The 27,362-nt window shown below is 43.9% G+C and overlaps 2 protein-coding genes across 5 annotated transcripts; one reads left to right on the top strand and one right to left on the bottom strand.

Moving 5' to 3' along the window:
* Positions 1-514: 514 nt before the first annotated feature.
* LOC135522081 (importin subunit alpha-6) lies at positions 515-9,422 on the bottom strand. 2 transcript variants are annotated; one of them, XM_064948007.1, is made up of 14 exons: positions 9,314-9,422; positions 7,980-8,107; positions 7,466-7,567; positions 6,987-7,086; positions 6,518-6,612; positions 6,040-6,171; positions 5,023-5,111; positions 4,741-4,840; positions 4,368-4,531; positions 4,210-4,288; positions 3,968-4,093; positions 2,893-3,020; positions 2,517-2,695; positions 515-1,948 (listed from the first exon to the last, which is right to left on the bottom strand). In XM_064948007.1, the coding sequence occupies exons 1-14, from the start codon at positions 9,315-9,317 to the stop codon at positions 1,761-1,763; spliced, it is 1,614 nt and encodes a 537-aa protein (XP_064804079.1). In that variant the 5' UTR covers positions 9,318-9,422; the 3' UTR covers positions 515-1,760. The 2 variants fall into 2 exon arrangements, with proteins under 2 accessions (XP_064804079.1, XP_064804078.1); XM_064948006.1 differs by lacking the exon at positions 9,314-9,422 and having other exon boundaries at positions 7,980-8,129.
* Positions 9,423-9,462: 40 nt separating this feature from the next.
* On the top strand, positions 9,463-26,589 carry LOC135522080 (zinc finger-containing ubiquitin peptidase 1-like). 3 transcript variants are annotated; one of them, XM_064948003.1, is made up of 12 exons: positions 9,463-9,640; positions 9,891-10,540; positions 12,130-12,231; positions 12,389-12,445; positions 12,713-12,820; positions 19,558-19,667; positions 19,898-20,066; positions 20,374-20,562; positions 20,769-20,934; positions 22,655-22,809; positions 25,966-26,192; positions 26,424-26,589. In XM_064948003.1, exons 2-12 carry the CDS (start codon positions 9,928-9,930, stop codon positions 26,469-26,471), a joined length of 1,944 nt encoding a protein of 647 aa, XP_064804075.1. In that variant the 5' UTR covers positions 9,463-9,640; positions 9,891-9,927; the 3' UTR covers positions 26,472-26,589. The 3 variants fall into 3 exon arrangements, with proteins under 3 accessions (XP_064804075.1, XP_064804076.1, XP_064804077.1); XM_064948004.1 differs by lacking the exon at positions 12,713-12,820; XM_064948005.1 differs by lacking the exons at positions 25,966-26,192; positions 26,424-26,589 and adding an exon at positions 23,993-25,959.
* Positions 26,590-27,362: the final 773 nt, after the last annotated feature.

Genomic DNA, 27,362 nt, shown 5'->3' with positions numbered 1-27,362 from the left:
CTCAGCAGTTCAGTTTAGCCAGGTTGGGTTTCCTTCACCAATCAAGAGTTCATATCATTTTTTATAAAAAAAAAAATTAAAAAAATGTAAGGAGTCCTTAACAAAACATGCTCTAGAAGCAGTTGTAAAGGTGAGGGGAACCAGGAAACAAACAAATACCCAACAAAAGATCAGAATAAAGCAGCAACAGGTAAGTGTGCAAAGACTCAACAATAAGTACAACATTGCATATCTCAGTCAGAAAACACATTATACTGCAATTAATAAATCACCCCTTCCAATTAGGTATTTTTTCCCCCATATAATTTCTTACATGTATATATAATATACAAAGCACTCAAGTTCAACTGAGCATTTTATATCAACGTCCAATAGCGTTAAGTCCAATGTAAGGTTAACCACCACCGATAAAAAAAATAAAATAAAAAAATAAAGACTTCAGCAAAACAAATAAGTCATGACATCATAATAACTCATGGTGAGATGACGGGAAAAAACACAACTACAAAAGAACTCTGAGAGCCTGTGTTTTTATTCACCTGGAGATTGTTACAGACAGACACTGCATCACACAACAGATACTAGTCACTGAACCTAACCCGTCTGGCACTGTACTGTGGCTGGCGGCGCTTCAATAAGGAGCACTCACACAAGCAGAACACTCCTCAACGTTACCCTAACGTTGTGTCAATCCTACCGTAACGTTGTTACAGATAAGCATAAGCCTGGCTGAACGCTATGCTGACTAATGCAGCAAGTGACATGCAGTGTTTCCCTACACAATGCATCTAGATTACTGCGGTCAGTACGATGCAACTGGTGTTCTGTTATTCTAAAGTTAATATTGCAGCCAGGGTCAAGGAACTGAAAGACATTTCAACAGAATAAATAAGATTAGGAATCTCCAGGTCAACCATTGTCAATTTTATCATTGAAGACAGACCCAAGAGAAAGATGTCCACCTGCTTTCCAACTTAAATAATAATATCACTGGAATACACACACCATCATCATCTTGACACAATGTACATCCTCCAACGAAAACACTAGGCTGTCTGTAGCCAACTGTTCTCTCAGCTCTGGTCAAAAGGTACAAGAAGTTAGGAAATGAGCTGATACAGTCACTAAACCTCTTCAGGACACTAGTTGGGAGTTTTACTTGGACTATCTGGTGAAATCCAGAGAATCCTCAGTCAAAATGCTTCATATCTTTTGTTTTCTTTTTGAAGACTGAAGAGGTAGTTTCACATTTAAAAAGGAGATATGGAGGGTGATTGAGACACCAGTGTCGTAATAATAATAATAATATCACAGGAAATTATAAAATAAAATAAACATTTTAGGGAGTAAGACAAAATATCAACCAACTCTTTCTTTCCTATGCCTACCATGTTAGGAGGCTTGCCACTGCACAGACGGTATAGTCTACAATAGAAAGAAACAACCCAAACGCTGCATACAGCTCCAGGAAGTCTCAAACACTAAGAATGAGCTGTCCTCAGTCAGTCTTTCAGTCAGTCAGGTTCTCTCTCTCTCATGCTCCCTCTCTCACCCTTTCCAGATAGGGTGCTGTGGCAGGGCAAGGCTAGCCTTGCAGGAGAGGAAGATTTGGAGAGAGAGAGGTAGAGCAGGTGGGTTCAGTGAGAGAGGCGAGATGGGGTAGTGTCATCAGTTCAGGTCTAAACAGCCCTATGGAGACTGGACTCCCCTGGGGGGGTGGTAGATACTCAGAGGGGTGAAGGTCAAAGGTCAGGGTGTGGTTAGAGCTGGAAGCCCTCCATGGGCCCATCCTGCTGCTGGAAGATAAACTGGCCTTGGTTCTGGTCCACCTGCGGGGCGATGCTAGCGTCCTCCTCCTCTACACCAAAGTAGTGCTCGATCAGGTCAAAAGCCTTCTGGTAGATCTCCTGATTCTCATGGCTCTGCAAGAACTCGATCTTGTCCAGACCTGCCGTGGACATTTTTACATTTAGCAGATGTTATTATCCAGAGCGACTTACAGTCAGTGCATTCAACGAAGGTAGGTACGACATCTACACAGTCATTGCAAATACAACTTTCTCAAATAAAGCAGCCATAAGCTAAAATCAGTGCTTGTAAGAAAGGCCAGCGGATACACATAAGCACACAAATTAATATCAGGCCTTAGTGACTCACATGACAATACAGAGTCATAAATCACTAACGAATGGCTGTTTAAATTTGGCAGCATGTGTCCTTGCATCTCATTAGATAAGAAAGAGAGTACACTATTCACTTCACAGCAACATATCTACTGCCATCTAGTGGAACAGTGTGTGCATTCCACTGGCTAAGTGATTATCCATAGCCTAATGACATTTCTCCTTCTCCCTGAAGAGTGCAATCGTTCCCTCTGCCTCCTTACATCAGTACATTCCTTAGAAATCCACGAGAAATGTGCAATTTCAGGGAAACGGTGGAGAAACAGAATTGAGCGTACATCTATGGGTTGATGCCTGTCCCATTCTCTGATGGTGTGTGAATGTGTAACATACCATAGGCTTCCTCTATGAGGGCACAGTAAGGATTGATGCCGGTGCCGTTCTGCTTGGCCTCCTGCTCTCCCAGTCTCAGGATGTTCTCCAGGCCATTCAGTGACACCTGCACTATCTTACTGTCCATCACTGTCAGCAGGTCACACATGGGCTTGATGGTGTTCAGACTAACCAGGTACCTACAGGGACAGCATGACAGACAGATTTACTCACATTTGTTACAGCAGATATAGGGTTATACAGGCCTGCTACACTGGGACAAAACTAGTCGAGCATGAGACTACTCGCATTCATTTCATGAATTCTTGGTGTAAGCAACAAGTCTCCAAAATGATAGCCCCGGTTCTATTTTCAAGAATTTGACAGGCGTTATTACCTGATCTGCTCAGGAGTGCCCCCAGAGGTAGCGTTGGTTATAGCCCACGCTGCTTCCTTCCTGGTACGGAACTCTGCCTTCTGAAGAATCTCTATCAGCACTGGGAAGATGTTGGCATCTATCACCGTCTGACCAAGACAAGAGAGATAGAACAGAGAGAGAACAGTGAGATGACATATTATATAGACCCCCCCCTCCCCCCAGAACTACACAGTTCAGATTATTCCACATTCAGCTCTAAGTTATAAAGCATGTAACTGCACGCTTTTCATGATCAGTAACCATAAATTGATCATGTAATTTCAGATACGTGAAGGTAGACTCACAATATCGGCCACCATTAAGGGGATAATATAACAACCAAATAGTTAAGATTATTTTAACAATCCCTTGAAAACAGCATGTCGTTGTCAATGTTTTTCCTGAGCTGGGGGTCTCCTTGACCCCAGGAGGCAAATTGAACGCTCTGCACCTTGTGACATTTTAGCAATAATGACCTACAGAGTGTACAAAACATTATGAACACCTGCTCTTTCCATGACAGACTGACCAGGTGAAAGCTATGATCCCTTATTGATGTCACCTGTTAAAGGGGAGGAGACACGTTAAAGAAGGATTTTTAAGCCTTGAGCCCTGGCTTGAACAAGACAAATGGGCAAAAGTATGGGCAAGACAAAGGATTGAAGTGCCTTTGAACAGGGAATGCTAGCAGGTGACAGGCGCACCAGTTTGTGTAAACAACTGCAACCCTGTTGGGTTTTTCATGCTGAACAGTTTCCAGTGTGTATCAAGAACGGTCCAACACCCAAAGAACATCCAGTCAACTTGACACAACTGTGCGACGCAATGGAGTCATCATGGGCCAGCATCCCTGTGGAACGCTTTCGACACCTTGGAGCGTGCATGCCCCAATGTATTGCTGTTGTTTTGAGGGCAAAAGGGGGTGCAACTCAAAATTAGGAAGGTGTTTAATGTTCTGTACACTCAGTGTATAACTCAATGATAAAAGCCCTCAGACAACTACTTAAAACACTGTGCTACCATCAAGCACGGGTACACACACACACACACACACCTGGATCTGTGCTCTGTTCCCAGCTGTAATGTTAGACACAGTCCAGCAGGCCTCCTTCTTGATGGACTCCTTGGGACTGCTGAGCAGGTGTAATAGGCAGGGCAACGCCGAGCAGTTCAGAATCACCTGGAACAATCAATGCACACAGCTAGGACCATGTGAAGGATCAAAACTTCACACACATCAGGGTGAAGAGACAAAGCCATTGGGGAGGTAGCAAGAAAATTAAAAACTAGTTCTACCTGAGTCTGAATGTCATCTCCTGTCACTATGTTTCCCACAGCACGCAGCGCAGGAGAGACCACCTTATAATCACTGTGCCTGGGGAAGACCAAAAACACCAGTCAGTGTGCACCAACATCTCAATTTCTTGTGTGGGTTTGTGTCTAGTAGTACTTACATGAGTAGCTCCACCAGTCTGCGGCAGACCCCAGAGTCGATGACGGTCTGTATCTTGTCATTGGGTCCGTCAGACAGGTAAGAGAGGGCCCAGCAGGCATCAGCCAACACGTCTGGGTCACTACTGAACAGCAGCCTGGACAGCACACTCAGACAGGGAGACACCTGGGGAGGAGAGCAAATAAGAAGAAAAGAGCGAAGGGACAATGACAGACAGAAAGAAAGAGGGATAATGGTGAAAGGAGAACATTAAGTTTTGCTAAGAGAATGACTGAGAGAATTGAGTCAAAATCCCAGAGTGGTTTGTGCATTTGACAGGTGAGATCTGTTGGACTGTTAGAAATGTCCTCTGATTGGGCAGTAGACCCTATTACCTTAGTGAAGTCTGGAGGGGGGTTCTTCCCTCTACACAGGTTAGACAGAGCCCATACAGCATTCCTAGTTGTGGTGAGACGGTTGGATTTAGCCAGTAGCCTGCGGGAGCAGAGAACAGTTTAGTACACCTTGTTTCTCTGACCACAATTAAACTGTTAAACCTGACTAATCGGATTATACAATGTATTAGGTAATGGTATGAAACTCTACTTCTCCTTGTTAAAACGGCATGGGCCTACAGACTGATAAAACCAAGTGTGCGCACACACACACACACGTACTGTTGTAAGGAGGGCAGGATGCCACAGTTGAGAACGTAGTCTCTGCACTCTGCGTTGTCCCCGGCGATGTTCCCCAGGGCCCACACGGCCTGAAACACACCAATCACTCGTCACCTCTAACTCAGCAGCCATGCATATTGCCATTCTGTAACAGTGCAGCTATATTTGCATGCAGCTAGGAGCCATAGTATACAGTGCTTCAGCTAAGCTATATTTCCACACAAACATCAGAACCATATAGAGCTGGCCTTGGATGGCCATACCATATACTGCTACAGCTATATAACCACACAGCTAGGACCATACTGGGCTGGGATTCCTTAGTATTTGGCTATGTTAAAACCCATGAAAGGGGAGTGAATAAGAGAACACTTCAGGGAGAACGGTAGAAAATCAAAATGCAGCCACAGCGTTTATATTTAGGGAATGCAAACATAGCTGGTTTACTACTCAGATAGAATCTTCTTGGCAGGACAAATCCCATGACATCTTATTCCCATTCCTGCTAGCTATCACTGTGACCCATGTGTTAGTGTCCCATCCTGCTGCAACCCTGCCCAAGGGCTTCAGCCCCCCCATCCTGCTGCAAACCTGCCCTAAGGGCTTCAGCCCCCCAACCCATCCTGCTGCAACCCTGCACCAAGGGCTTCAACCACCCATCCATCCTGCAACCCTGCCCCAAGGGCTTCAGCCCCCCCCATCCTGCTGCAACCCTGCCCCAAAGGCTTCAGCCCCCCCCCCACCCTGCAACCCTGCCCCAAAGGCTTCAGCCCCAAAGGCCCCCCCCACCCTGCTGCAACCCTGCCCCAAAGGCTTCAGCCCCCCCCCCCCCCCATCCTGCTGCAACCCTGCCCCAAGGGCTTCAGCCCCCATCCTACAGCAACCCTGCCCCAAGGGCTTCCAGCAACCCTGCCCCCCACCCATCCTGCTGCAACCCTGCCCCAAGGGCTTCAGCCCCCATCCTACAGCAACCCTGCCCCAAGGGCTTCAGCCCCCCCCCCCAGGCTGTTCAGTCACCTGCTCCTGGACGTCCTCGTAGTCCGAGTTGAGCAGCTCGATGAAGATGGGCACGGCTCCCGTCTCGATAACCACCTTGGTGTGCAGGAAGGTCCCAGAGGCAATGTTGGTCAGGGCCCAGGCTGCCTCAAACTGTGTCACACACACAGTTCACACCATGGTCACATGGGGAGCATAGTGTAAGCCCTCATAGACAGATACACAGGCTGAAGAGTTCTGATTAAAAGTGTCATAAAGAGGCAGAGGAAAGTTCACCAGCTATGTCTTTTGCAATGCAGATGTCATGCAAACTGACTAATGCCAACAGGATGCGATATAACATTAAATAATCTGACTTCATTTCATATATTCCAACAGCTTTCTGTTAGTGTCATTTTGTGTAGTGAATACATTTTACGATTTCTAACAGACCAAACCAAGAATTCCCAGCACATCCAAATAACAGACAGACAGAGAGAGACCCAGCCACCTGACCCACCTGAAGAGTGCAGTTCTCACTCCTCTTGAGGAACTCCACAAACTTATTGACGACACCGGGGGTGAGGATGACCTCATCGATGGGGGGGTTGGGCTCTGATGAGGGAGAGGGAGAAGAGTGCATGACAATGACATCATACTACTAGCTTAAATACTTCCTGGTTCATGGCTGAAAACGTGTGATGCTGAAACATTCCAATACGGTGTTGAGGGAATAGCATCAGGTCCAACAAAGGCATTACAGGCAGGCATTTGGAACGAACAACCCATCTTTGTTGTTGAGAAAACATACTATACAAGACCAAACTATGCGTCTGTCCCAAATGGAACCCTATTCCCTATATAGTGGGTCCAGGTCAAAAGTAGTGCACTAAATAGGGAATTGTGTCCCATCGGGGAATCAACCTCGATAATACAGGTGGCATGAGCCCTGCATTGGGGGTGTTATGAATTGAATGATTCACACAGACCTTTGGAGAGTAACTTCCTGAATTTCTGTGTGGCAATCAGCTGCTGGTCTGGATCCTCAGAGAAGATCATCTGGATCATGTCTGGAGTTATGACACCTTCCTACACACACACACACAAGTCAACATACATAAAGATGTGAATGACATACAAAACCATGTACTCTGACACTACATACACATATTGCAGGGCAAGCGATGTAGGGCTACACCTGACAGGTTGATCACATAAAATGCACTTAGGACGAAAGACCATCTAGTTTTAATCACAGATTGATTTGAAAACCAAAAACTTGTCTTGTTTGGATACTGAAGAGAAAAGACAAGTAACCATGTGTTTAAGAATCTTCTGTTTCCCCAACATTCTTTTAACTTATTTTATGGAGTAATGGCATTGTCTTTCAACAAGTAACTAGTCCCTCGGTGCAGAGTGTAGACCACGAGAGTAAGAAAATGGGGCAATTGGAGTAATGGTCACTTACACCTGAGACTGGTGCAGTGGAGCTGATGTCAGGGTCCTGGACAGGGCATTCCAACATGGACTCATCGCCCGAGGGCACACACACATTCCTCCTCTTGAACAGCTGGGGGGAAGAGGTAAGTGTTAGTAGGACACTGACTCACTACAACACAAACAAACCAAAGACAACTATAACAGGTCAATAAAAAAATGACTTATATCTGGAGAAGATTTACCATTCAAAAGGCATTTACATGGTCAAATTGAATGAGATTAGGTTTGTCTCCACAGAATCGCGCGGCAGGCAGCCTAGTGGTTAGAGCGTTGGGCCAGTAACCGAAAGGTCGCTAGATCGAATCTCCGAGCCGACAACGTAAAAATCTGTCATTCTGCCTCTGAACAAGGCAGTTAACCCAGTGTTCCTAGGCCTTCATTGTAAATAAGATTTTGTTCTTAACTGACTTGCCTAGTTAAATAAATAAAAATGGAGAGTAGCTGTTTCAGTGGTGCAGGCGTAAGAACTAGAAGCACCCTACCTGCTCTTCTCTCTTCTGTTTGCGGAGTTGGATCCCCTCCTCCTCTCTCCTCCGGCGCATCTCTTGTGGGTTCAGCGCTTTGTTCTTGTAACTCTTCATTCGGTCATTCCCTGGGCTTGCCATCTCGTCTGGGGAAATAAGGATAAACATAACGTTATCCTAAACAATCAAATATATGAACTTGTGAATTCACAGCAGCCACAGACAGGCAAACTTGACTGACTAGCTAGCTAAGGTTGTTGTTAACATAGGCGCTTAATGGAAATTCAAATAAATTAAATAACTCTCGATGTGAATTTGGATGGGTTGGCCAAAAGGGGATTTGAAGACAAACCCTGCCATGCACATCTTCACACGAAAACAGCAGTTGGGGTAAGTTTGATAGCTGATGAAGAAGACTGGTGATCAAAGAAATACAATATCAAATGTTTCTCGCTCGCTGTCATCATAATATAATCAACGTTAGATTAGTCAAGCGAAAACAAAAATAGCGTTCGATGATCTCATCTATTAGTAATCTTTGTGTTAGCTAGCGAGTCAAATAATGCCATTCCTGGCTATCTAGTTAGCTAGATAAAGATGACATGAGCATCAGCCAGCTAATGATTGTTAGCTAACATTAACCACTGTCTTGCTGCAGTGTCACATTGACATTGTTTGTTGTATTTTCTGGAGGAATCAGTCGTCTTCCAGGCTGGATATCTCCAATCGCAAGAAACCGGGTTCCTCTCTAGCTAGTAGTACAGTACGGCCTAGTACAGTGGTTCCAAACCAGCGGTACTACCTAGTAGGACCCCTGGCCTGGGGAGGGGTACCTGGCCTATCCACAGGGGGTACTTGAGAAGGCTCACGAGACCTTAAGCGTATTGGTAAAATGCACATGGGGTACTTCAGGGGTACTCCGGGCAGAGCAAAATTCAGTTGGTGGTACAATAACCCAAAAAGGTTGGGAGCCACTGGCCTAGCACACAGCAACTAGTAGTAGCATGCTGGCTACCTAGCTAATACATTATTAGTATGAATTAAATTACATGGTGTTCAAAAACCTAACGTATTCGTATCGTTAGCAAAATAACTCAAAACAGCTGTAAAACCAATTATAATAGGCAACGGTATCCAAAACTGCCTTTAGACCCAAACCACAGCTTTTTAAGAGATTGTTCTTGCTAATAACACAGCAAGCGATAGCTAGCTACATCGTTAGCTAGCTAGCTCCTTTACACCCCTCTCCGGTCCCCTCGTTTAGCAACCATCGTCATGCCAAGTTACCAGATAATTCGTGATAGAAAAAGAAAACAACAATAAAAAGGTTGTGACGATTGTATTGCTCTTACCCATTTAAGATGAATAATGTTAGAAACGGCTAGGTATTATTATTTCCTTCACGCAAACTCCCGAGTCCAGCTGAGAGCAATATGGCGTCTTGTATCGCTTAAAAATTTCCCAGTAACCCTCCTTGGATCAACAAGCAGTGACGTCAAATCCACCAGCTCAAACTGAAGGAGGAGAAGCCAACAGGGCCAGTAAAGTCAAGTTGTTAGCTAGCGAGCTAGCGTTGCTAAGATGGCATATAAATGAAAAGTGAAACAGAAACACATATTTTGAAAGTAGTCACATAAGTCAAGCATTAGTACGGCACATCGTCCATATTCTTGAAATCGGTGAGTAATATGATGGTTAGATAGTTAGCAATCTTTCAGCGTTTTGAAGTCACGTTTTAGTCCATGTTGACTAGCTAGACAAATTCAGAATACATTATAATAGCCGAGTTAGAATTTGGCTAGCTATCTTAGCTGACAAAGATGGGAATTGCGTTGTTTCGTTATTGGGTATATTTGGTGTAATTTGGATTGATATCCTTCCTGTTAATTCCTATTTATTTACTGACAATTAATGTTATCTTCATTTCAGTGTTAGTGTGACAGCTGAGCACCAGAAACAACAAGCCATGCTGACGTGTGAGATTTGTGGCGAGGAATTGGTGTTGGACGAGGACATGAAGACCCATCTCCTCCTGAGCCACATGGAGAATGACATGGGCTGCCCCCTCTGTTCCTGGTCCGGAGTCGCCTACAACGAACTCCGCTTCCACATCAATACCACACACAAAGAGAAGCAGGACCATGACGGAGTAGAGGGTAGAGGTGGTCACAGTCTTGTCAGGCCCAGCTCAAGTCCTACTCCCTCTATCACCATAGTGGACAGTCACTGCAAACAATCCATTGGTTTGTCTCGGTCTGAGGGTTCTGAAAAAGGAGTAGCCAATGGGAACAGGTTTGACACCATTGGAGGAGGGTTCTCACTCAGGACATCCAATAGCACACTGGAGTCTAAGGAGCGAATGACTGTATCCCCCCAAGCTTTTAGTAGGGGGGAGTCCGGTGGAGGGCGAGCAGTGGCCATTGTTGAACCCACCTCTTCAGTGTCTATGGGCTTTCTGAGATCAGCTCAGGACTCCAGTAGGCCTACTAGCAGACACTGTAATGCTGAGGACTCTGTGGGAGTGGAATCCGCAGAGCACACCACAGTCAAACAGAAGCGTTTCTCCTCCCCACTTAAAGGTTTATTTTAGAGTGTGTTGTTACATCTGTCCTGGTTTGTTGTACTGACTGATATTAGGTGGTTTGTTGTACTGACTGATATTAGGTGGTTTGTTGTACTGACTGATATTAGGTGGTTTGTCGTACTGACTGAAATGGTTTGTCGTACTGACTGATATTAAGTGGTTTGTCGTACTGACTGATATTAGGTGGTTTGTCGTACTGACTGATATTAGGTGGTTTGTCGTACTGACGGATATTAGGTGGTTTGTCGTACTGACTGATATTAGGTGGTTTGTCGTACTGACTGATATTAGGTGGTTTGTCGCACTGACTGATATTAGGTGGTTTGTCATACTGACTGATATTAGGTGGTTTGTCGTACTGACTGGTATTAGGTGGTTTGTCGTACTGACTGATATTAGGTGGTTTGTCGTACTGACTGGTATTAGTTGGTTTGTCGTACTGACTGATATTAGGTGGTTTGTCGTACTGACTGATATTAGGTGGTTTGATAGCCCATTGATGAACTGTCAATGCATCCCGTTAACAGTCCATGCTATCTGGTGCTCGCGGGCTCTGCCGCACTTTAATCCGTCTTCAATTGCAACACGTTTTTGTAAACCTCATCAGTTTCTTTTTTGTACTGACTGATATTAGGTTTAGTTTGTTTGTTGTACTGAAGCGGAAGAGAGAGGCCCAACTCAGCGGACAATTTGTCTGTCTTCATCAGGTGGTGGTTTTTGTTGTTTTTCCCACCAAGCAAGAGATTGTCGAATTTAGCCAACAATAAAATTAATGGCTTATTTTCTACGTGAAGTTTATTTGTAATAGACATTTTGTTATGCTTAAGTTGTTATGAGTGTACTGATATAAGTAGGACACATGACATCATTGTCACTTGAGAACACACTATCTCGGAGATGGCTATGCATATTCATGGGATGAGGCGATCAGCATCTCTCGCATTGAATACAGGCGGTTAACGTCAACAACCCTTGTCGAATATTCAAAAAAGGATTACAATAATCCACCAATCCAAAGAAAAGATAGGCAGGAGCTAGGCAGTCTGCCTTGCCACTTTGTGGACAACGATTCCCATCGTTAGGGCAGAGGGCAGGGAGACGTATATTGTCCGTATATAATCTTTGGTTTGAGTAGAGTAGCACTTTACTGATCCCAACTTGGGAAATAGTTTTCGCTCAGCATCACTAATAAATTACAAAGACAATGACAAACACATGATAAAAATGAATTAGAAGACACCTAAGAATGCACCTGCATGGTAATAGCCATAAAAGATGGAGACAAGTTTAAGATAAATACTATTGTCTATCACATTGCTGGGAAACAAGCAATAACAACATTCCTATTAAGAAGGCATCATAAATTAGTCATTTACACTTGTTAAAAAGCCTCATGGCAATGGGTAAAAATGGCCTTCTGAACTGCTCTGTGGAGCTTCTGGGGAGGATGAACCTGCTACTGAAGCTGCTCCTGTGCGGCATTCAAGTGCTGTGTGGAGTGGGTTGAAAAACTCCAAGCTATGGATTGCATTAGTCTTGTCATCATCCTGTGTCTCATTGTTATGTACTGTGTGTCTTTTGTAGAGAAGCAGTTTTCCTGTCCCATGTGTGCTCTGGTCTGCACAGATGCCTTCATCCTACAGGAACATGTTGAATTGCACTTGCTAGAAGAGAGCCCAGCTGAAGGTACAGTATCTACAGTTAGACCACACAGTTCAGCACAGAACACACTGTGACTGTACAAACTCATGACAGTCCAAGTCTACACAGTTCAGCACAGACAGAACATTAGGCCCAATCCATTGTGTTAAGTCTCTGACATAATCTGTATCTGTCTTTTCAGAGGCTGTCCTGGGGGCCACATCATCAAACAAGGCAGCATCATCCAGCAACAGCTCAGGTTTGTCTCATGCTTTTCTTCATAAGAACAAACATAGTTCAACCAAACAGAGGAAGAAGCCTGCCTATGGCAGATCCACAGAGGTTGAGGCTCTCTCTCTGCCCATGTCTTACTGATTCAGGTATAATATTCCCCCAAGAAATCTAAATGAACTTGCAAGAGAGGTTTTATCTCAACAAGAAAAACCTGGATGAATAATGATTTAAATAATAATGCCCCGTTGATATCCCTTTTAACCGCTGTGTGTGTCCCTGACCTTGTCCTCAGGTGGGAAGAGTTATGAGTGTCCCCTGTGTTCTGTGGTGTGTGGAGACTGCTACTCCCTACAGGAACATGTGGAGCTGCATCTTGACTATGGCACAGTCACTAGTGCAGGTATGGCTTGATTTAAACAATCATATGTGATGGGAACACAGGTTTAATTGGGATTTTGTGTTCACACTTGTGGGAATTGTCCTATAGGGTTGAATTGGAAGTGTATCTTAAAGGAAGAAATATGAAAAGCAGATGAATAACCATGGTAGCAGTTGAAGGGGAACAGTTTGGCGATTATGGGGAAATTATTAGACCAAAAGTGAGGACAACAGTTCACAGACTGAATCCAAACATTAGTATTGTTTGCATGTGCATTTTACATTTACTTTCGTTGCATTTGTAGATAACGAAATCTGAAAATACTCTGGATACATTCAGTAACATGATAAGAATATTCCTGGAAAATGTGGGCATAGGTGCAACATAAGACAAAATAAATACAAAAGTTTGAGTGAGAGGACTAAGTGTTGTCTCCTAGTGGCCACACACCTCTCCTAAGTGTGCAAATTTCCTAAGTAATTTCAATGCACTTTTGACTCATTGCACGCAGAGTCAGGGTATATGCAACAGTTTGGGCTGCCTGACTCATTGCGGACTAATTTGCCTGAATTTTACGTAATTATGACATAACATCGAAGGTTATGCAATGTAACAAGAATATTTAGACTTAGGAATGCCACCCGTTAGATAAAATACCGAATGGTTCTGTATTTCACTGAAATAATAAACGTTTTGTTTTCGAAATGATAGTTTCCGGATTCGACCATATTAATGATCAAAGGCTCGTATTTCTGTGTGTTATGTTATAATTAAGTCTATGATTTGATAGAGCACTCTGACTGAGTGATGGTAGGCAGCAGCAGGCTCGTAAGCATTCATTCAAACAGCACTTTCGTACATTTTGCCAGCAGCTCTTCGCAAGCACAGCGCTGCCTATCAGCCTAATGGCTGGTGTAACCGATGTGAAATGGCTAGCTAGTTAGCTGGGTGCGCGCTAATAGCGTTTCAAACGTCACTCGCTCTGAGACTTGGAGTGGTTATTCCCCTTGCTCTGCAAGGGCCGCGGCTTTTGTGGAGCGATGAGTAACGCTGCTTCGAGTGTGGCTGTTGTCGATGTGTTCCTGGTTCGAGCCCAGGTAGGGGCGAGGAGAGGGACGGAAGCTATACTGTTACACTGGCAATGCTATAGTGCCTGTAAGAACATCCAATAGTCAAAGGTATATGAAATACAAAATGGTATAGAGAGAGAGTCCTATAAATACTATATTAACGACAACCTAAAACCTCTTACCTTGGTATATTGAAGTCTCATGTTAAAAGTAACCAACAACTATGTTCTCATGTTCTGAGCAAGAAACTCAAACATTAGCTTTTTTACATGGCACATATTGCACTTTTACTTCTCCAACACTTTGTTTTTGCATTATTTAAACCAAATTGAACATGTTTCATTATTTATTTGAGGCTATATTGATTTTTATTGATATATTAAGTTAAAATAAGTGTTCATCAGCGCCAGCTGTGCCACCAGAGACCCTGGGTTCGCGCCCAGGCTCTGTCGTAACCGGCCGCGACCGGGAGGTCCGTGGGGCAACGCACAATTGGGCTCGCGTCGTCCGGGTTAGGGAGGGCTTGGCCGGTAGGGATATCCTTGTCTCATCGCGCACCAGCGACTCCCGTGGCGGGCCGTGCGCAGAGCGCGCTAACCAAGGTTGCCAGGTGCACGGTGTTTCCTTTGGTGCGGCTGGCTTCCGGGCGGATGCGCGCTGTGTTAAGAAGCAGTGCGGCTTGGTTGTGTATCGGAAGACGCATGACTTTCAACCTTCGTCTCTCCCGAGCCCATACGGGAGTTGTAGCAATGAGACAAGATAGTAGCTACTAAAACAATTGGATACCACGACATTGGGGAGAAAAAGGGGTCAAATTCAACAAAAATAACAATAAAAATAAGTGTTCATTCAGTATTGTTGTAAACCGATTAATCGGTTTTGGCTTTTTTTGGCCCTCGAATAATCGGTATCGGCGTTGAAAAATCATAATCGGTCGACCTCTAACAGAGCCCTAGCCTAAATCCGCAAACAGCAAGCAATGCAGGTGAAGAAGCACGGTGGCTAGGAACAACTCCCTAGAAAGGCCAAAACCTAGGAAGAAACCTAGAGAGGAACCAAGCTATGAGGGGTGGCCAGTCCTCTTCTGGCTGTGCCGGTTGGAGATTATAACAGAACATGGCCAAGATGTTCAAATGTTTATAAATGACCAGCATGGTCAAATAATAATAATCACAGTAGTTGTCAAGGGTGCAGCAAGTCAGCACCTCAGGAGTAAATGTCAGTTGGCTTTTCATAGCCGATCATTAAGAGTATCTCTACCGTTCCTGCTGTCTCTAGAGAGTTGAAAACTGTTACCTGGGACAGGTAGCACATCCGGTGAAGAGGTCAGGGCTCCATAGCCGCAGGCAGAACAGTTGAAACTGGAGCAGCACGGCCAGGTGGACTGGGTACAGCAAGGAGTCATCATGCCAGGTAGTCCTGAGGTATGGTCCTGGGGCTCAGGTCCTCCGAGAGAGAGAAAGAAAGACAGAATTAGAGAGAGCATACTTAAATTAACACAGGACACTGGATAAGACAGGAAAAGTTCTCCAGATATAACAGACTGACCCTAGCCCCCCGATACATAAACTGCTGCAGCATAAATACTGGAGGCTGAGACAGGAGGGGTCAGGAGACACTGTGGCCCCATCCGATGATACCCCCGGACAGGGCCAAACAGGCAGGATATAACCCCACCCACTTTGTCAAAGCACAGCCCCCACACCACTAGAGGGATATCTTCAACCACCAACTTACCATCCTGAGACAAGGCCGAGTATAGCCCACAAAAATATCCACCATGGCACAACCCAAGGGGGGATACCAACCCAGACAGGAAGATCACGTCAGTGACTCAACCCACTCAAGTGATGCATCCCTCCTAGGGACGGCATGGAAGAGCACCAGTAAGCCAGTGACTCAGCCCCTGTAATAGGTTTAGAGGCAGAGAATCCCAGTGGAGAGAGGGGACCCGGCCAGGCAGAGACAGCAAGGGCGGTTCTTTGCTCCATAGCCTTTCCGTTCACCTTCACACTCCTGAGCCAGACTACACTCAATCATATGACCCACTGAAGAGATGAGTCTTCAGTAAAGACTTAAAGGTTGAGACCGAGTCTTCGTCTCTCGCCCTGCCTCCAGCTGTTTGCTTAGAAATTCTAGGGACAATTAGGAGGCCTGCATCTTGTGACCGTAGCGTATGTGTAGGTATGTACGGTAGGCGCAAGCCCATGTAATGTTTTGTAGGTTAGCGTTAAAACCTTGAAATCAGCCTTTGCCTTAAAATGAATCCAGTGTAGGGAGGCTAGCACTGGAGTAATATGATCACATTTTTTGGTTCTAGTCAGGATTCTAGCAGTCGTATTTAGAACTAACTGAAGTTTTTTTAGTGCTTTATACGGGTAGCCAGAAAGCAGAGCATTGCAGTAGTCTAACCTAGAAGTAACAAACGCATGGATACATTTTTCTGCATCATTTTTGGACAGAAAGTTTCAGATTTTCTCAATGTTAGGTAGATGGAAAAAAAGCTGTCCTTGAAACAGTCTTGATATGTTCATCAAAAGAGAGATCGGGGTCCAGAGTAACGCCGAGGTCCTTCAGTTTTATTTGAGACGACTGTACAACCATCAACATTAATTGTCAGATTCAACAGAAGATCTCTTTGTTTCTTGGGACCTAGAACAAGCATCTCTGTTTTGTCCGAGTTTAAAAGTAGAAACTTTGCAGCCATCCACTTCCTTATGTCTGAAACACAGGCTTCTAGCGAGGGCAATTTTGGGGCTTCACCATGTTTCATTGAAATGTAAAGCTGTGTGTCATCCGCATAGCAGTGAAAGTTAACATTATGTTTTCAAATGACATCCCCAAGAGGTAAAAATATATAGTGAAAACAATAGTGGTCCTAAAACGGAACCTTGAGGAACACCGAAATTTACAGTTGATTTGTCAGAGGACAAACCATTCACAGAGGCAAACTGATATCTTTCCGACAGATAAGATCTAAACCAGGCCAGAACTTGTCTATGTAGACCAATTTGGGTTTCCATTCTCTCCAAAAGAATGTGGTGATCGATGGTATCAAAAGCAGCACTAAGGTCTAGGAGCACGAGAACAGATGCAGAGCCTCGGTCTGACGCCATTAAAAGGTAATTTACCACTTTCACAAGTGCAGTCTCAGTGCTATGATGGGGTCTAAAACCAGACTGAAGCATTTTGTATACATTGTTTGTCTTCAGGAAGGCAGTGAGTTGCTGTGCAACAGCTTTTTCTAAAATTTTTGAGAGGAATGGAAGATTCGACATAGGCCAATAGTTTTTTATATTTTCTGGGTCAAGGTTGGGCTTTTTCAAGAGAGGCTTTATTACTGCCACTTTTAGTGAGTTTGGTACACATCCGGTGGATAGAGAGCCGTTTATTATGTTCAACATAGGAGGGCCAAGCACAGGAAGCAGCTATTTCAGTAGTTTAGTTGGAATAGGGTCCAGTATGCCGCTTGAAGGTTTAAAGGCCATGATTATTTTCATCATTGTGTCAAGAGATATAATACTAAAACACTTGAGTGTCTCTCTTGATCCTAGGTCCTGGCAGAGTTGTGCAGACTCAGGACAACTGAGCTTTGAAGGAATACGCAGATTTAAAGAGGAGTCTGTAATTTGCTTTCTAAATGTCATGATATTTTCCTCAAAGCAGTTCATGAATTTATTACTGCTGAAGTGAAAGCCTTCCTCACTTGGGGAATGCTGCTTTTTAGTTAGCTTTGCGACAGTATCAAAAAGACATTTCGGATTGTTCTTATTTTCCTCAATTAACTTGGAAAAATAGGATGATCGAGCAGCAGTAAGGGCTCTTCGATACTGCACGGTACTCTCTTTCCAAGCTAGTCGGAAGACTTCCAGCTTAGTGTGGCGCCATTTCCGTTCCAATTTTCTGGAAGCTTGGGTATTTTCTGTATACCAGGGAGCTAGTTTCTTATGACAAATGTTTTTAGTTTTTAGGGGTGCAACTGCATCTAGGGTATTGCGCAAGGTTAAATTGCGCAATAATCAGTTAGGTGGTTAACTGATTTTTGTCCTCTGACGTCCTTGGGTAGGCAGAGGGAGTCTGGAAGGTCATCAAGGAATCTTTAGGTTGTCTGAGAATTTATAGCACAACTTTTGATGCTCCTTGGTTGGGGCCTGAGCAGATTATTTGTTGCGATTGCAAACGTAATAAAATGGTGGTCCGATAGTCCAGGATTATGAGGAAAAACATTAAGATCCACAACATTTATTCCATGGGACAAAACTAGGTCCAGAGTATGACTGTGACAGTGAGTAGGTCCAGAGACATGTTGGACAAAACCCACTGAGTTGATGATGGCTCCGAAAGCGTTTTGGAGTGGGTCTGTGGACTTTTCCATGTGAATATTAAAATCACCAAAAATTAGAATATTATCTGCTATGACTACAAGGTCCGATAGGAATTCAGGGAACTCAATGAGTAACGCTGTATATATGGCCCAGGAGGCCTGTAAACAGTAACCAACATCGTTGGTGCCGACGTGGATAACAATATCCCTATACTCTCGACACTCGCCAGTTTTAGCTTTAGCCAGCACCATCTTCAGATTCGCCTTAACATCGGTAGCCCTGCCCCCTGGTAAACAATAGAGATATACTTCTCAGGTAAACAAATACCCGGATCGCTGGATGATTCGTTTTAATTCTAATACTGCGTGTAGTGGAGTCGCCAATGACTAGGGTTTTCAATTTGTCAGAGCTAATGCTGGGAGGCTTCGGCATCTCAGACCCCGTAACAGGAGGAGTAGAGACCAGAGAAGGCTCGGCCTCAGACTCCGACTCGCTGCTTAATGGGGAAAACCTGTTGAAAGATTCTGTCGGCTGAATGAGCGACACCGGTTGAGCGTTCCTACAGCATTTCCCTCCAGAAGCCATGAGAAAGTTGTCCGGCTGCGGGGACGGTGCGAAGGGATTTATACTACTATCTGTACTTACTGGTGGCACTGTTTCATCCTTTCCTACACTGAAATGACCCTTGCCTAACGATTGCGTCTGAAGCTGGGCTTGCAGCACAGCTATCCTCGCCGTAAGGCGATCGTTCTCCTGTATATTATGAGTACAGGGACTGCAATTAGAAGGCATCATGTTAATGTTACTACTTAGCTTCGGCTGGTGGACGTCCTGACGAACCACGTCCAGATAAAGCGTCCGGAGTGAAAAAGTTGAATGAAAAAAAAGTTGAGTGAGGGAAAAACTAAAAAATATAAACGGTAAGTAAAAACCGTAAAGTTGTCAGGTAGCAAAGTAAGGTTGGCAACAAAACGCACAGCAACACGTAAACAAGTCTGCAAGTTGTGCTTCCAACATGTTTTATCTCCTGCTTAGATGTAGCCATGTTATAACAACGGGTCTCGGTAGAGATAGAGAATGGTGTAGTACCCCGTATTTGATTTGTACATGCACTTTATTGCCAGCCAACTCCTGAAGTTGCAATATAATGATGTGTAATTTGTCCTTTGTGTGATCGGTTTTGAACTATGAATTTCCCTCTGGGGACTATAAAGTTTGAACTGAACGGAACTTCTACAACCTGCCAGCACATGCCGCTGAGCTCTCACATGCAGCTGTCTTCACATCAGTTTTGTGTCTACAAGGTTGATTCCCATGGTGTGTTAGAGAGAGGGAATTGTGACTGACGCTGTGTGTGTTGCAGTGAGCCCTGGCTCAGACCTGAGGCTGGCCAGACGGCTGCAGGAGGAGGAGAAGCAGAGGAGGAAGGAGCAGGATGCGAAGCAGGAAGCAGAGGAGTTCAAGAAGCTGCAGGTTCTTATAAAGCACAACCATAATAAGCCTGGAGTAGTGGATTTGACCTTGCTGCATGATGCACCATATGACGCGTCTGTGCTTTGTCACATGGCTTATGTAGGAAGTGTGTGGTTTATTTGTGTTTCTGCACGTCAGCAAGCATTATTTACAGTATATGTGTGTCTGCTTATGTATGCTGAGTGTGGTGGTGACCTCACCCTGACCCCTTGCTGTGTGTGTGTGTTTAGAGGCAGTTTGGTGTGGATGGGAGGGGGGGCTACCGCAAACAGATGGAGAGGACCATGGAGAAAGCCGTGTCTCGAGGTGTCATGGTGCCTGCTGACTTCCACAACAAGAGAGCAGAGATGATGGAGGCTCTGGCCTCAGGGGTCGACGATGGCAGGACCAGAACGCAGGGTGTGTGTGATTCAATTTCTTACCCGGATCTTGACTAACATAGCTCCCTCATTATTTACTATGTTCTCAAACTGAGTTGTTTAGATCACATCACGTTATCTGTTTATACAGCTGTCTATCTACCATCTCTCAGGAAATTAAACCCTGTTTTAGAAATGTTTTTCCTTCATTTTATTTAGCCTACCTTTATTTAGCCTGTCATTAATAACTGTCTTCTTTCAATTGAGGGGGGATGCCATCTCCACCTTTCTCTTTCTCTCTGTCTTTGTCCTTCGCTTTGTTTGTTGTATTCCTCTCATTCTGTCAGGTGTGCTGGGTGCTCTGTATGTTTACTACCAGAGGGAGGTCAGAGACTGTGTCCACGTGTGGCTGAGTGCTGACACAGACCACTTCTGCTCATCAGAGGGGGATAAGGGCTGGGGATGTGGCTACAGAAACTTCCAGATGCTCCTGTCTTCTCTGCAAAGAATGGAGCCCTACACTACCTGTCTCTCAGGTACACAGAGACACATATTCCAAAACCTCACATTCCACAATTGTTTACCATTCTCTCAAATCCAGTAGCTGTCAGGATCACTTAATGAAACAGTTGAATGCAGCCCTCTCAAAAAGCCTTTTTACCATGTAATCTCCTAAACTAACTTTCTCTTAAATCTTCTATCATGGCATCTTTTCCTTGCCCCCCTCTCCCTCCTCACACAGAGGGGTCAGTACCCAGCATCCCCCGGGTGCAGGTGTTGATAGAAGGGGCGTGGCGGGAGGGGCTAGACCCACAGGGTGCCACCCACTTTAACCAGCGACTACAGGGCACGCGGGCCTGGATAGGAGCTACGGAGATCTACTCTCTCTGCACCTCCCTCAGAGTCAGGTTAGAGCCCAGAGAGTCACACACAGAACGATAACATTCTACACGCATTAGAACAGAACACATTTGTGTAGCCAGCTATATTTGAATTAGATACACCTGAGTAGACACACAGACCTGAGTATACAAAATAAAAAGAATACCTACTCTTTCCATGCCATGGACTGACCAGGTGGAAGCTATGATCCTTTATTGATGTCACTTGTTAAATCCACTTCAATCAGTGTAGATGAAGGGGAGGAGACAGGTTAAAGAAGGATTGTTAAGACTTGAGGCAGTTAAGACATGGATTGTGAGTGTGTGCCATTCAGAGGGGGAATGGGCAAGACAAAATATTGAATTGCCTTTGAATGGGGTATTGTAGTAGGTGCCAGGCACACCGGCGTGTGTCAAGAACTGCAATGCTGCTAGGTTTTTCACACTCAACAGTTTCCTGTATGTACAGTTGAAGTCGGAGGTTTACATACACCTTAGCCAAATACATTTAAACTCCGTTTTTCAAAATTCCTGACATTTAATCCTACTAAAAATTCTCTGTTTTAGGTCAGTTAGAATCACCACTATATTTTAAGAATGTGAAATGTCAGAATAATAGTAGAGAGAATTATTTATTTCAGCTTTTATTTCATTCATCATATTTCCAGTGGGTCAGAAGCTTACATACACTCAATTAGTATTTGGTAGCACTGCCTTTAAATTGTTTAACTTGGGTCAAACGTTTCAGGTAGCCTTCCACAAGCTTCACACAGGCCTCCTTGCTCGCACACACACAAGTTGTGCCCACAAATTTTCTATGGGATTGAGGTCAGGGCTTTGTGATGGCCACTCCAATACCTTGACTCTGTTGTCCTTAAGCCATTTTGCCACAACTTTGGAAGTATGCTTGGGGTCATTGTTCATTTGGAAGACCCATCTGTGACCAAGCTTTAACTTCCTGACTGATGTCTTGAGATGTTGCTTCAATATATCCACATAATTTTCCTCCCTCATCTATTTTGTGAAGGGCACCAGTCCCTCCTGCAGCAAAGCACCCCCACAACATGATGGTGTTCTTCGGCTTGCAAGCCTCCCCCTTTTTCCTCCAAACACAATGATGGTCAATATTGCCAAACAGTTCTTTTTTTGTTTCATCACATCAGAGGACATTTTCTCCAAAAAGTATGATGTTTGTCCCCATGGAGAGTTGCAAACCGTAGTCTGGCCTTTTTATGGCGGTTTTGGAGCAGTCACTTCTTCCTTGCTGTCTTTCAGGTTATGTCGATATAGGACTCGTTTTACTGTGGATATAGATACTTTTGTACCTGTTTCCTCCAGCATCTTCACAAGGTCATTTACTGCTGTTCTGGGATTGATTTGAACTTTTTGCGCAAAAGTACATTCATCTCTAGGAGACAGAATGCGTTTCCTTCCTGAGCAGTATGACGGCTGCGTGGTCTCATGGTGTTTATACTTTTGTACTATTGTTTGTACAGATGAACGTGGTACCTTCAGGCGTTTGGAAATTGCTCCCAAGGATGAACCAGACTTGTGGAGGTCTACAATTTTTAGAGTCCATGCCCTAGTGAATTGAAGCTGTTCTGAGGGAGAAAAGGGGGGGCTCAATATTAGGTGTTCCTAATGTGTTTTGTATACTCAGTGTACACACACAGAGTCACTATAGAATGTACATGATTGAAAATGGAGTCTGTTCTCAGTCAGTTACCTCTAACCTGTGTCCCCACAGTGCCCGTGTTCTAGACTTCCACCAGCCCACGGGTCCAGGGGACACCCACCCCCGCCTCTTTGACTGGGTGAAGCAGTACTTCTCTCAGACTGGTGCCAGACTACCGCCCCGGGTGGTGCAGACCACACAGCCGCCCCTCTACCTCCAGCACCAAGGTAGTCTTAACATGGGTTTAGTGGATTGGATGGATTAGGTGATGATGGGTTACTGATATCCAATGTAGAATTTGTTTATGGCATGTGTCTATTTGATGTTTTCTTGTGTGTCGTTTAGTGCTGAGCGATTAGTGCTTTTTGAGGTCGGTTGTGTTTTGGTTCGATCTTTCAAAAATAATCACGGATTTCGGTTTCAATATTTTTTTATATTACTTTTTTATATTAAATGCACTATACATTTTGTGGGTTGAATGCTGTAACAACACATACAAAAACAATAAAAGTCCCATGATGGTAGTGACTGCCCATTACTGCTTATCACTTAACTATCACTTATTCACATTTAATAAAATATTTCAGTTATTGTGTATATTACATTTGTTTAAATTGATGACTTTATTATTTAATTCTAAGTCATCTCATTTCGATAGAGTTGCTGCCTATGCTGTCTGCCAAAATCACTATTTTAGTGGTTCTTCAAAGTACATAAGACATACTTTAATTACTGCTGAATAGCAACTATCAATCACTTAGATCATGTATTTTCAGGTAGAGATACCTCTCGAAGTAACTGCTTTCTATCTCACTCGATCACGCGTGCTCCACACAGACCGGACAAGTAGGCGGGCGCGCACTGGATTATAGTCATTGTAGTTAATTACCATGTCTGCTCCACACAGACCGGACAAGTAGGTGGGCGTGCAGTGGATTATAGGCATTGTAGTTAATTACCACGTTTTCTGCACTTAACTATGTTGAAAAATGACCTGGTGGAAGCTTCAACTCCCCACTACATCACACAGTTTGGGCTTGATCTGATTTATCGCTAGAGAAACTGCACATCGAGCTCACAGAACAAAAACGAATGAAATGGAATTAAAATAACTGAATCTATGTTGGTCAATTAGTTGATTAAAAACTGAAATATAACTGAAATGTTGGTTAATCGCTCAGTACTAGTGTGTTTGAGATTTGTTTGTTTTGTCTGTGTGTACAGTCGTGGCCAAAGGTTTTGAGAATGACACAAATATTAATTTTCACAAAGTCTGCTGCCTCAGTTTGTATGATGGCAATTTGAATATACTCCAGAATGTTAAGAAGAGTGATCAGATGAATTGCAAAATTATTATTTGCCATGCAAATGAACTGAATCCCCCCAAAAAACATTTCCACTGCATTTCAGCCCTGCCACAAAAGGACCAGCTGACATCATGTCAGTGATTCTCTCGTTAACACAGGTGTGAGTGTTGACGAGGACAAGGCTGGAGATCACTGTTATGCTGATTGAGTTCGAATAACAGACTGGAAGCTTCAAAGGGAGGGTGGTGCTTGGAATCATTGTTCTTCCTCTGTCAACCATGGTTACCTGCAAGGAAAGACGTGCCATCATCATTGCTTTGCACAAAAAGTGTGTGTGAGTGTATCTGCACCCACAGTGAGGCAAATACTTTTGGAGGATGGCCTGGTGTCAAGAAGGGCAGCAAAGAAGCCACTTTGGAAAAACATCAGGGACAGACTGATATTCTGCAAAAGGTACAAGGATTGGACTGCTGAGGACTGGGGTAAAGTAATTTTTCTGATGAATCCCTTTTCCGATTGTTTGGGACATCCGGAAAAAAACTTGTCCGGAGAAAACAAGGTAAGCGCTACCATCAGTCCTGTGTCATGCCAAGAGTAAAGCATCCTGAGACCATTCATGTGGGGTGTTGCTTCTCAGCCAAGGGAGTGGGCTCACTCACAATTTTGCCTATGAACATAGCCATGAATATAGAATGGTACCAACACATCCCCCGAGAGCAACTTCTCCCTACCAGTCAGGAACAGTTTGGTGACGAACAATGTATTTTCCAGTATGATGGAGTACCTTGCCATAAGACAAAAGTGATAACTAAGTGACTCGGGGAACAAAACATCAATATTTTGGGTCTATAGCTAGGAAACTCCCCAGACCGTAATCCCATTGAGAACTTGCGGTCAATCCTCAAGAGGCGGGTGGACAAACAAAAACCCATAAATTCTGACAAACTCCAAGCATTGACTATGCAGGAATAGGCTGCCATCAGTCAGGATGTGGTCCAGAAGTTAATTGACAGCATGCCAGGGTGGATTGCAGAGGTCTTGAAAAAGAAGAGTCAACACTGCAAGTATTGACTCTTTGCATCAACTTCATGTAATTGTCAATAAAAGCCTTTGACACTTATGAAATGCTTGTAATTATACTTCAGTATTCCATAGTAACATCTGACAAAAATATCTAGACACTGAAGCAGCAAACTTTGTGGAAATTAATATTTGTGTCATTCTCAAAACTTTTGGCCACAACTGTACATCTGGTGTCTACGTTATCTCTAAAGCCGCGTTCACATTGGCAGTTTGAAGTGACTCAAATCCTATTTATTTGCATATCCGATTCAAATCTGTTCTGTTTCCTGCAGTCTGAACTGCCAAAAAGCACATGGAATCTGATATTTCAAGCCACATTTCAAACCACCTTCATAGGTGTTTTTAAAGTCCGATACAAATCTGATTCCCGGCCGTGTGACTTGTGTGAATGGTCAAACCAGATTTATTTGCCCTCAAGTGTTTGTTTTTTTAGACTTTTTTTGGCATATCTTGTTGGTTGCTAGCTACTCCGTTGACAGTTTGACAAGAACATGTGGTAGTAACTTGCTTGTTAATCGTTTACAAACAAATGAGTGAATATGCTAGAAAGCTAAACTGCTAGCTAGTTGACTACTGTGGCTATCCAGATGATTCCATTTGAAAGTTGGATCATCTTATCCTTTTGAGGCTTTAAGTGTTCTTACACTATGATTTTTGAACATACAAAGCAACTGGGGAAACATCCATGGCAGGCATTGTTATTACCTTAGCTTGATACATAACTTCTGAGTGATGGGAAGCATGAGCACCACCACCAATCAGCCTACATCACTGTGCACACACCCGTTGTTACTATGAAAACTAGCATAGCATTCATTTGCTGACATGGCTATCTGAACACACACAAATCTGATTTGGTCACTTGTAACATGCTGTGTGGAAAGTCAGTAGTCCAAAATGCATTTGAAAAACAAAACTGATTTGGGCATTAAGGCCTGCAGTGTGAACAAGGCTTTAGTGTGTTTTCTCCATGTCTTCTATCGACATCCTCAGGCCATAGCCGCTCTATTGTAGGAGTGGAACAGAAGAAGAATGGCAGCCTGTGCCTGTTGCTCCTGGACCCTGGCTGTTCACCTGGAGATGTGAGGAAACTGCTGAGCCAAGATGGCTCCACTGTTAGCACAGCTGTCCGCCGCATGAGGAAGTTCTCTGGCAACCTGAAACATAGGCAGTACCAGGTTGTGGTTGTAGATGGCGTGCTCTCCCCCGAGGAGAAACAGGTGAGTCCGAGTGGCTCTAAACTGCATACAGGTACAGTATTTGGTCATCTGGATGGTGTTCCGTAAGGATAAAACCCTTTGAAATGAAGTGAAACAGGGAGGTTGTACCTGAAATTCTCCAATAAGAACACAGGTTTTGACTTTAAATTGTATAGTGTTTTGCTATGATGTGCACTGAACTGGGAATCAACTATTCGATTTCGAAATATTGATTTGTTTTTTGTTTGTCAGACCCGCGTTCTCAACTCAAGAACACTGCAAGCCGAGAGGATCCCTTGATGCTGGAATGCAGTTGTCGCATTCATTTGACTGTGAATGTAAATTTGTAACTGTCAAAAACATTTCATGTTGAATTTTCTTTGACATTTTATTAAGGTAATAAATTATGTATTTTTAATATCGCCTTTTTCTCTGTTCTGTTCAAATCCTCAACATATTCCTGCATGTAGAATTGGGACCTTGTAGAAGGCGTAAGGACACACTGAGAATGGAACATCTATTCATATATTTATTGAACTACCAGAAATGACTGTAACCAAACATTGTAGATTACTGGTAAATGACAAGAATTAACTGTAAAAAAAAAAAAAAAAAACCACACACACTAAGTTTGGGGTCACTTAGAAATGTCCTTGTTTTTGAAAGGAAAGCAACATTTTTGTCCATTAAAATAACATCAAATTGATCAGAAATACAGTGTAGACATTGTTAATGTTGTAAATGACTATTGTAGCTGGAAACGGATGATTTTTAATGAAATATCTGCAAAGGGACCAGGACGACTGATCCGTGTAAAAGAAGGAATGAATGGGGCCATGTATCGTGAAATTTTGAGTGAAAACCTTCAATAAGCAAGGGCATTGAAGATGAAACGTGGCTGGGTTTTTCAGCATGACAATGATCCCAAACACACCGCCCAGGCAACGAAGGAGTGGCTTCGTAAGAAGCATTTCAAGGTCCTGGAGTGGCCTAGCCAGTCTCCAGATCTCAACCCCATAGAAAATCTTTGGAGGGAGTTGAAAGTCCGTGTTGCCCAGCAACAGCCCCAAACCATCACTACTCTAGAGGAGATCTGCATAGAGGAATGGGCCAAAATACCAGCAACAGTGTGTGAAAACCTTGTGAAGACTTACAGCAAACGTTTGACCTCTGTCATTGCCAACAAAGGGT

The sequence above is a fragment of the Oncorhynchus masou genome, chromosome 30 (assembly GCF_036934945.1).
Source record: "Oncorhynchus masou masou isolate Uvic2021 chromosome 30, UVic_Omas_1.1, whole genome shotgun sequence".
Classification (NCBI taxonomy): Eukaryota; Metazoa; Chordata; class Actinopteri; order Salmoniformes; family Salmonidae; genus Oncorhynchus; species Oncorhynchus masou.
The sequence above is the reverse complement of the archived record's forward strand: the minus strand, read 5'-3'. Positions and strand labels throughout refer to the sequence as shown.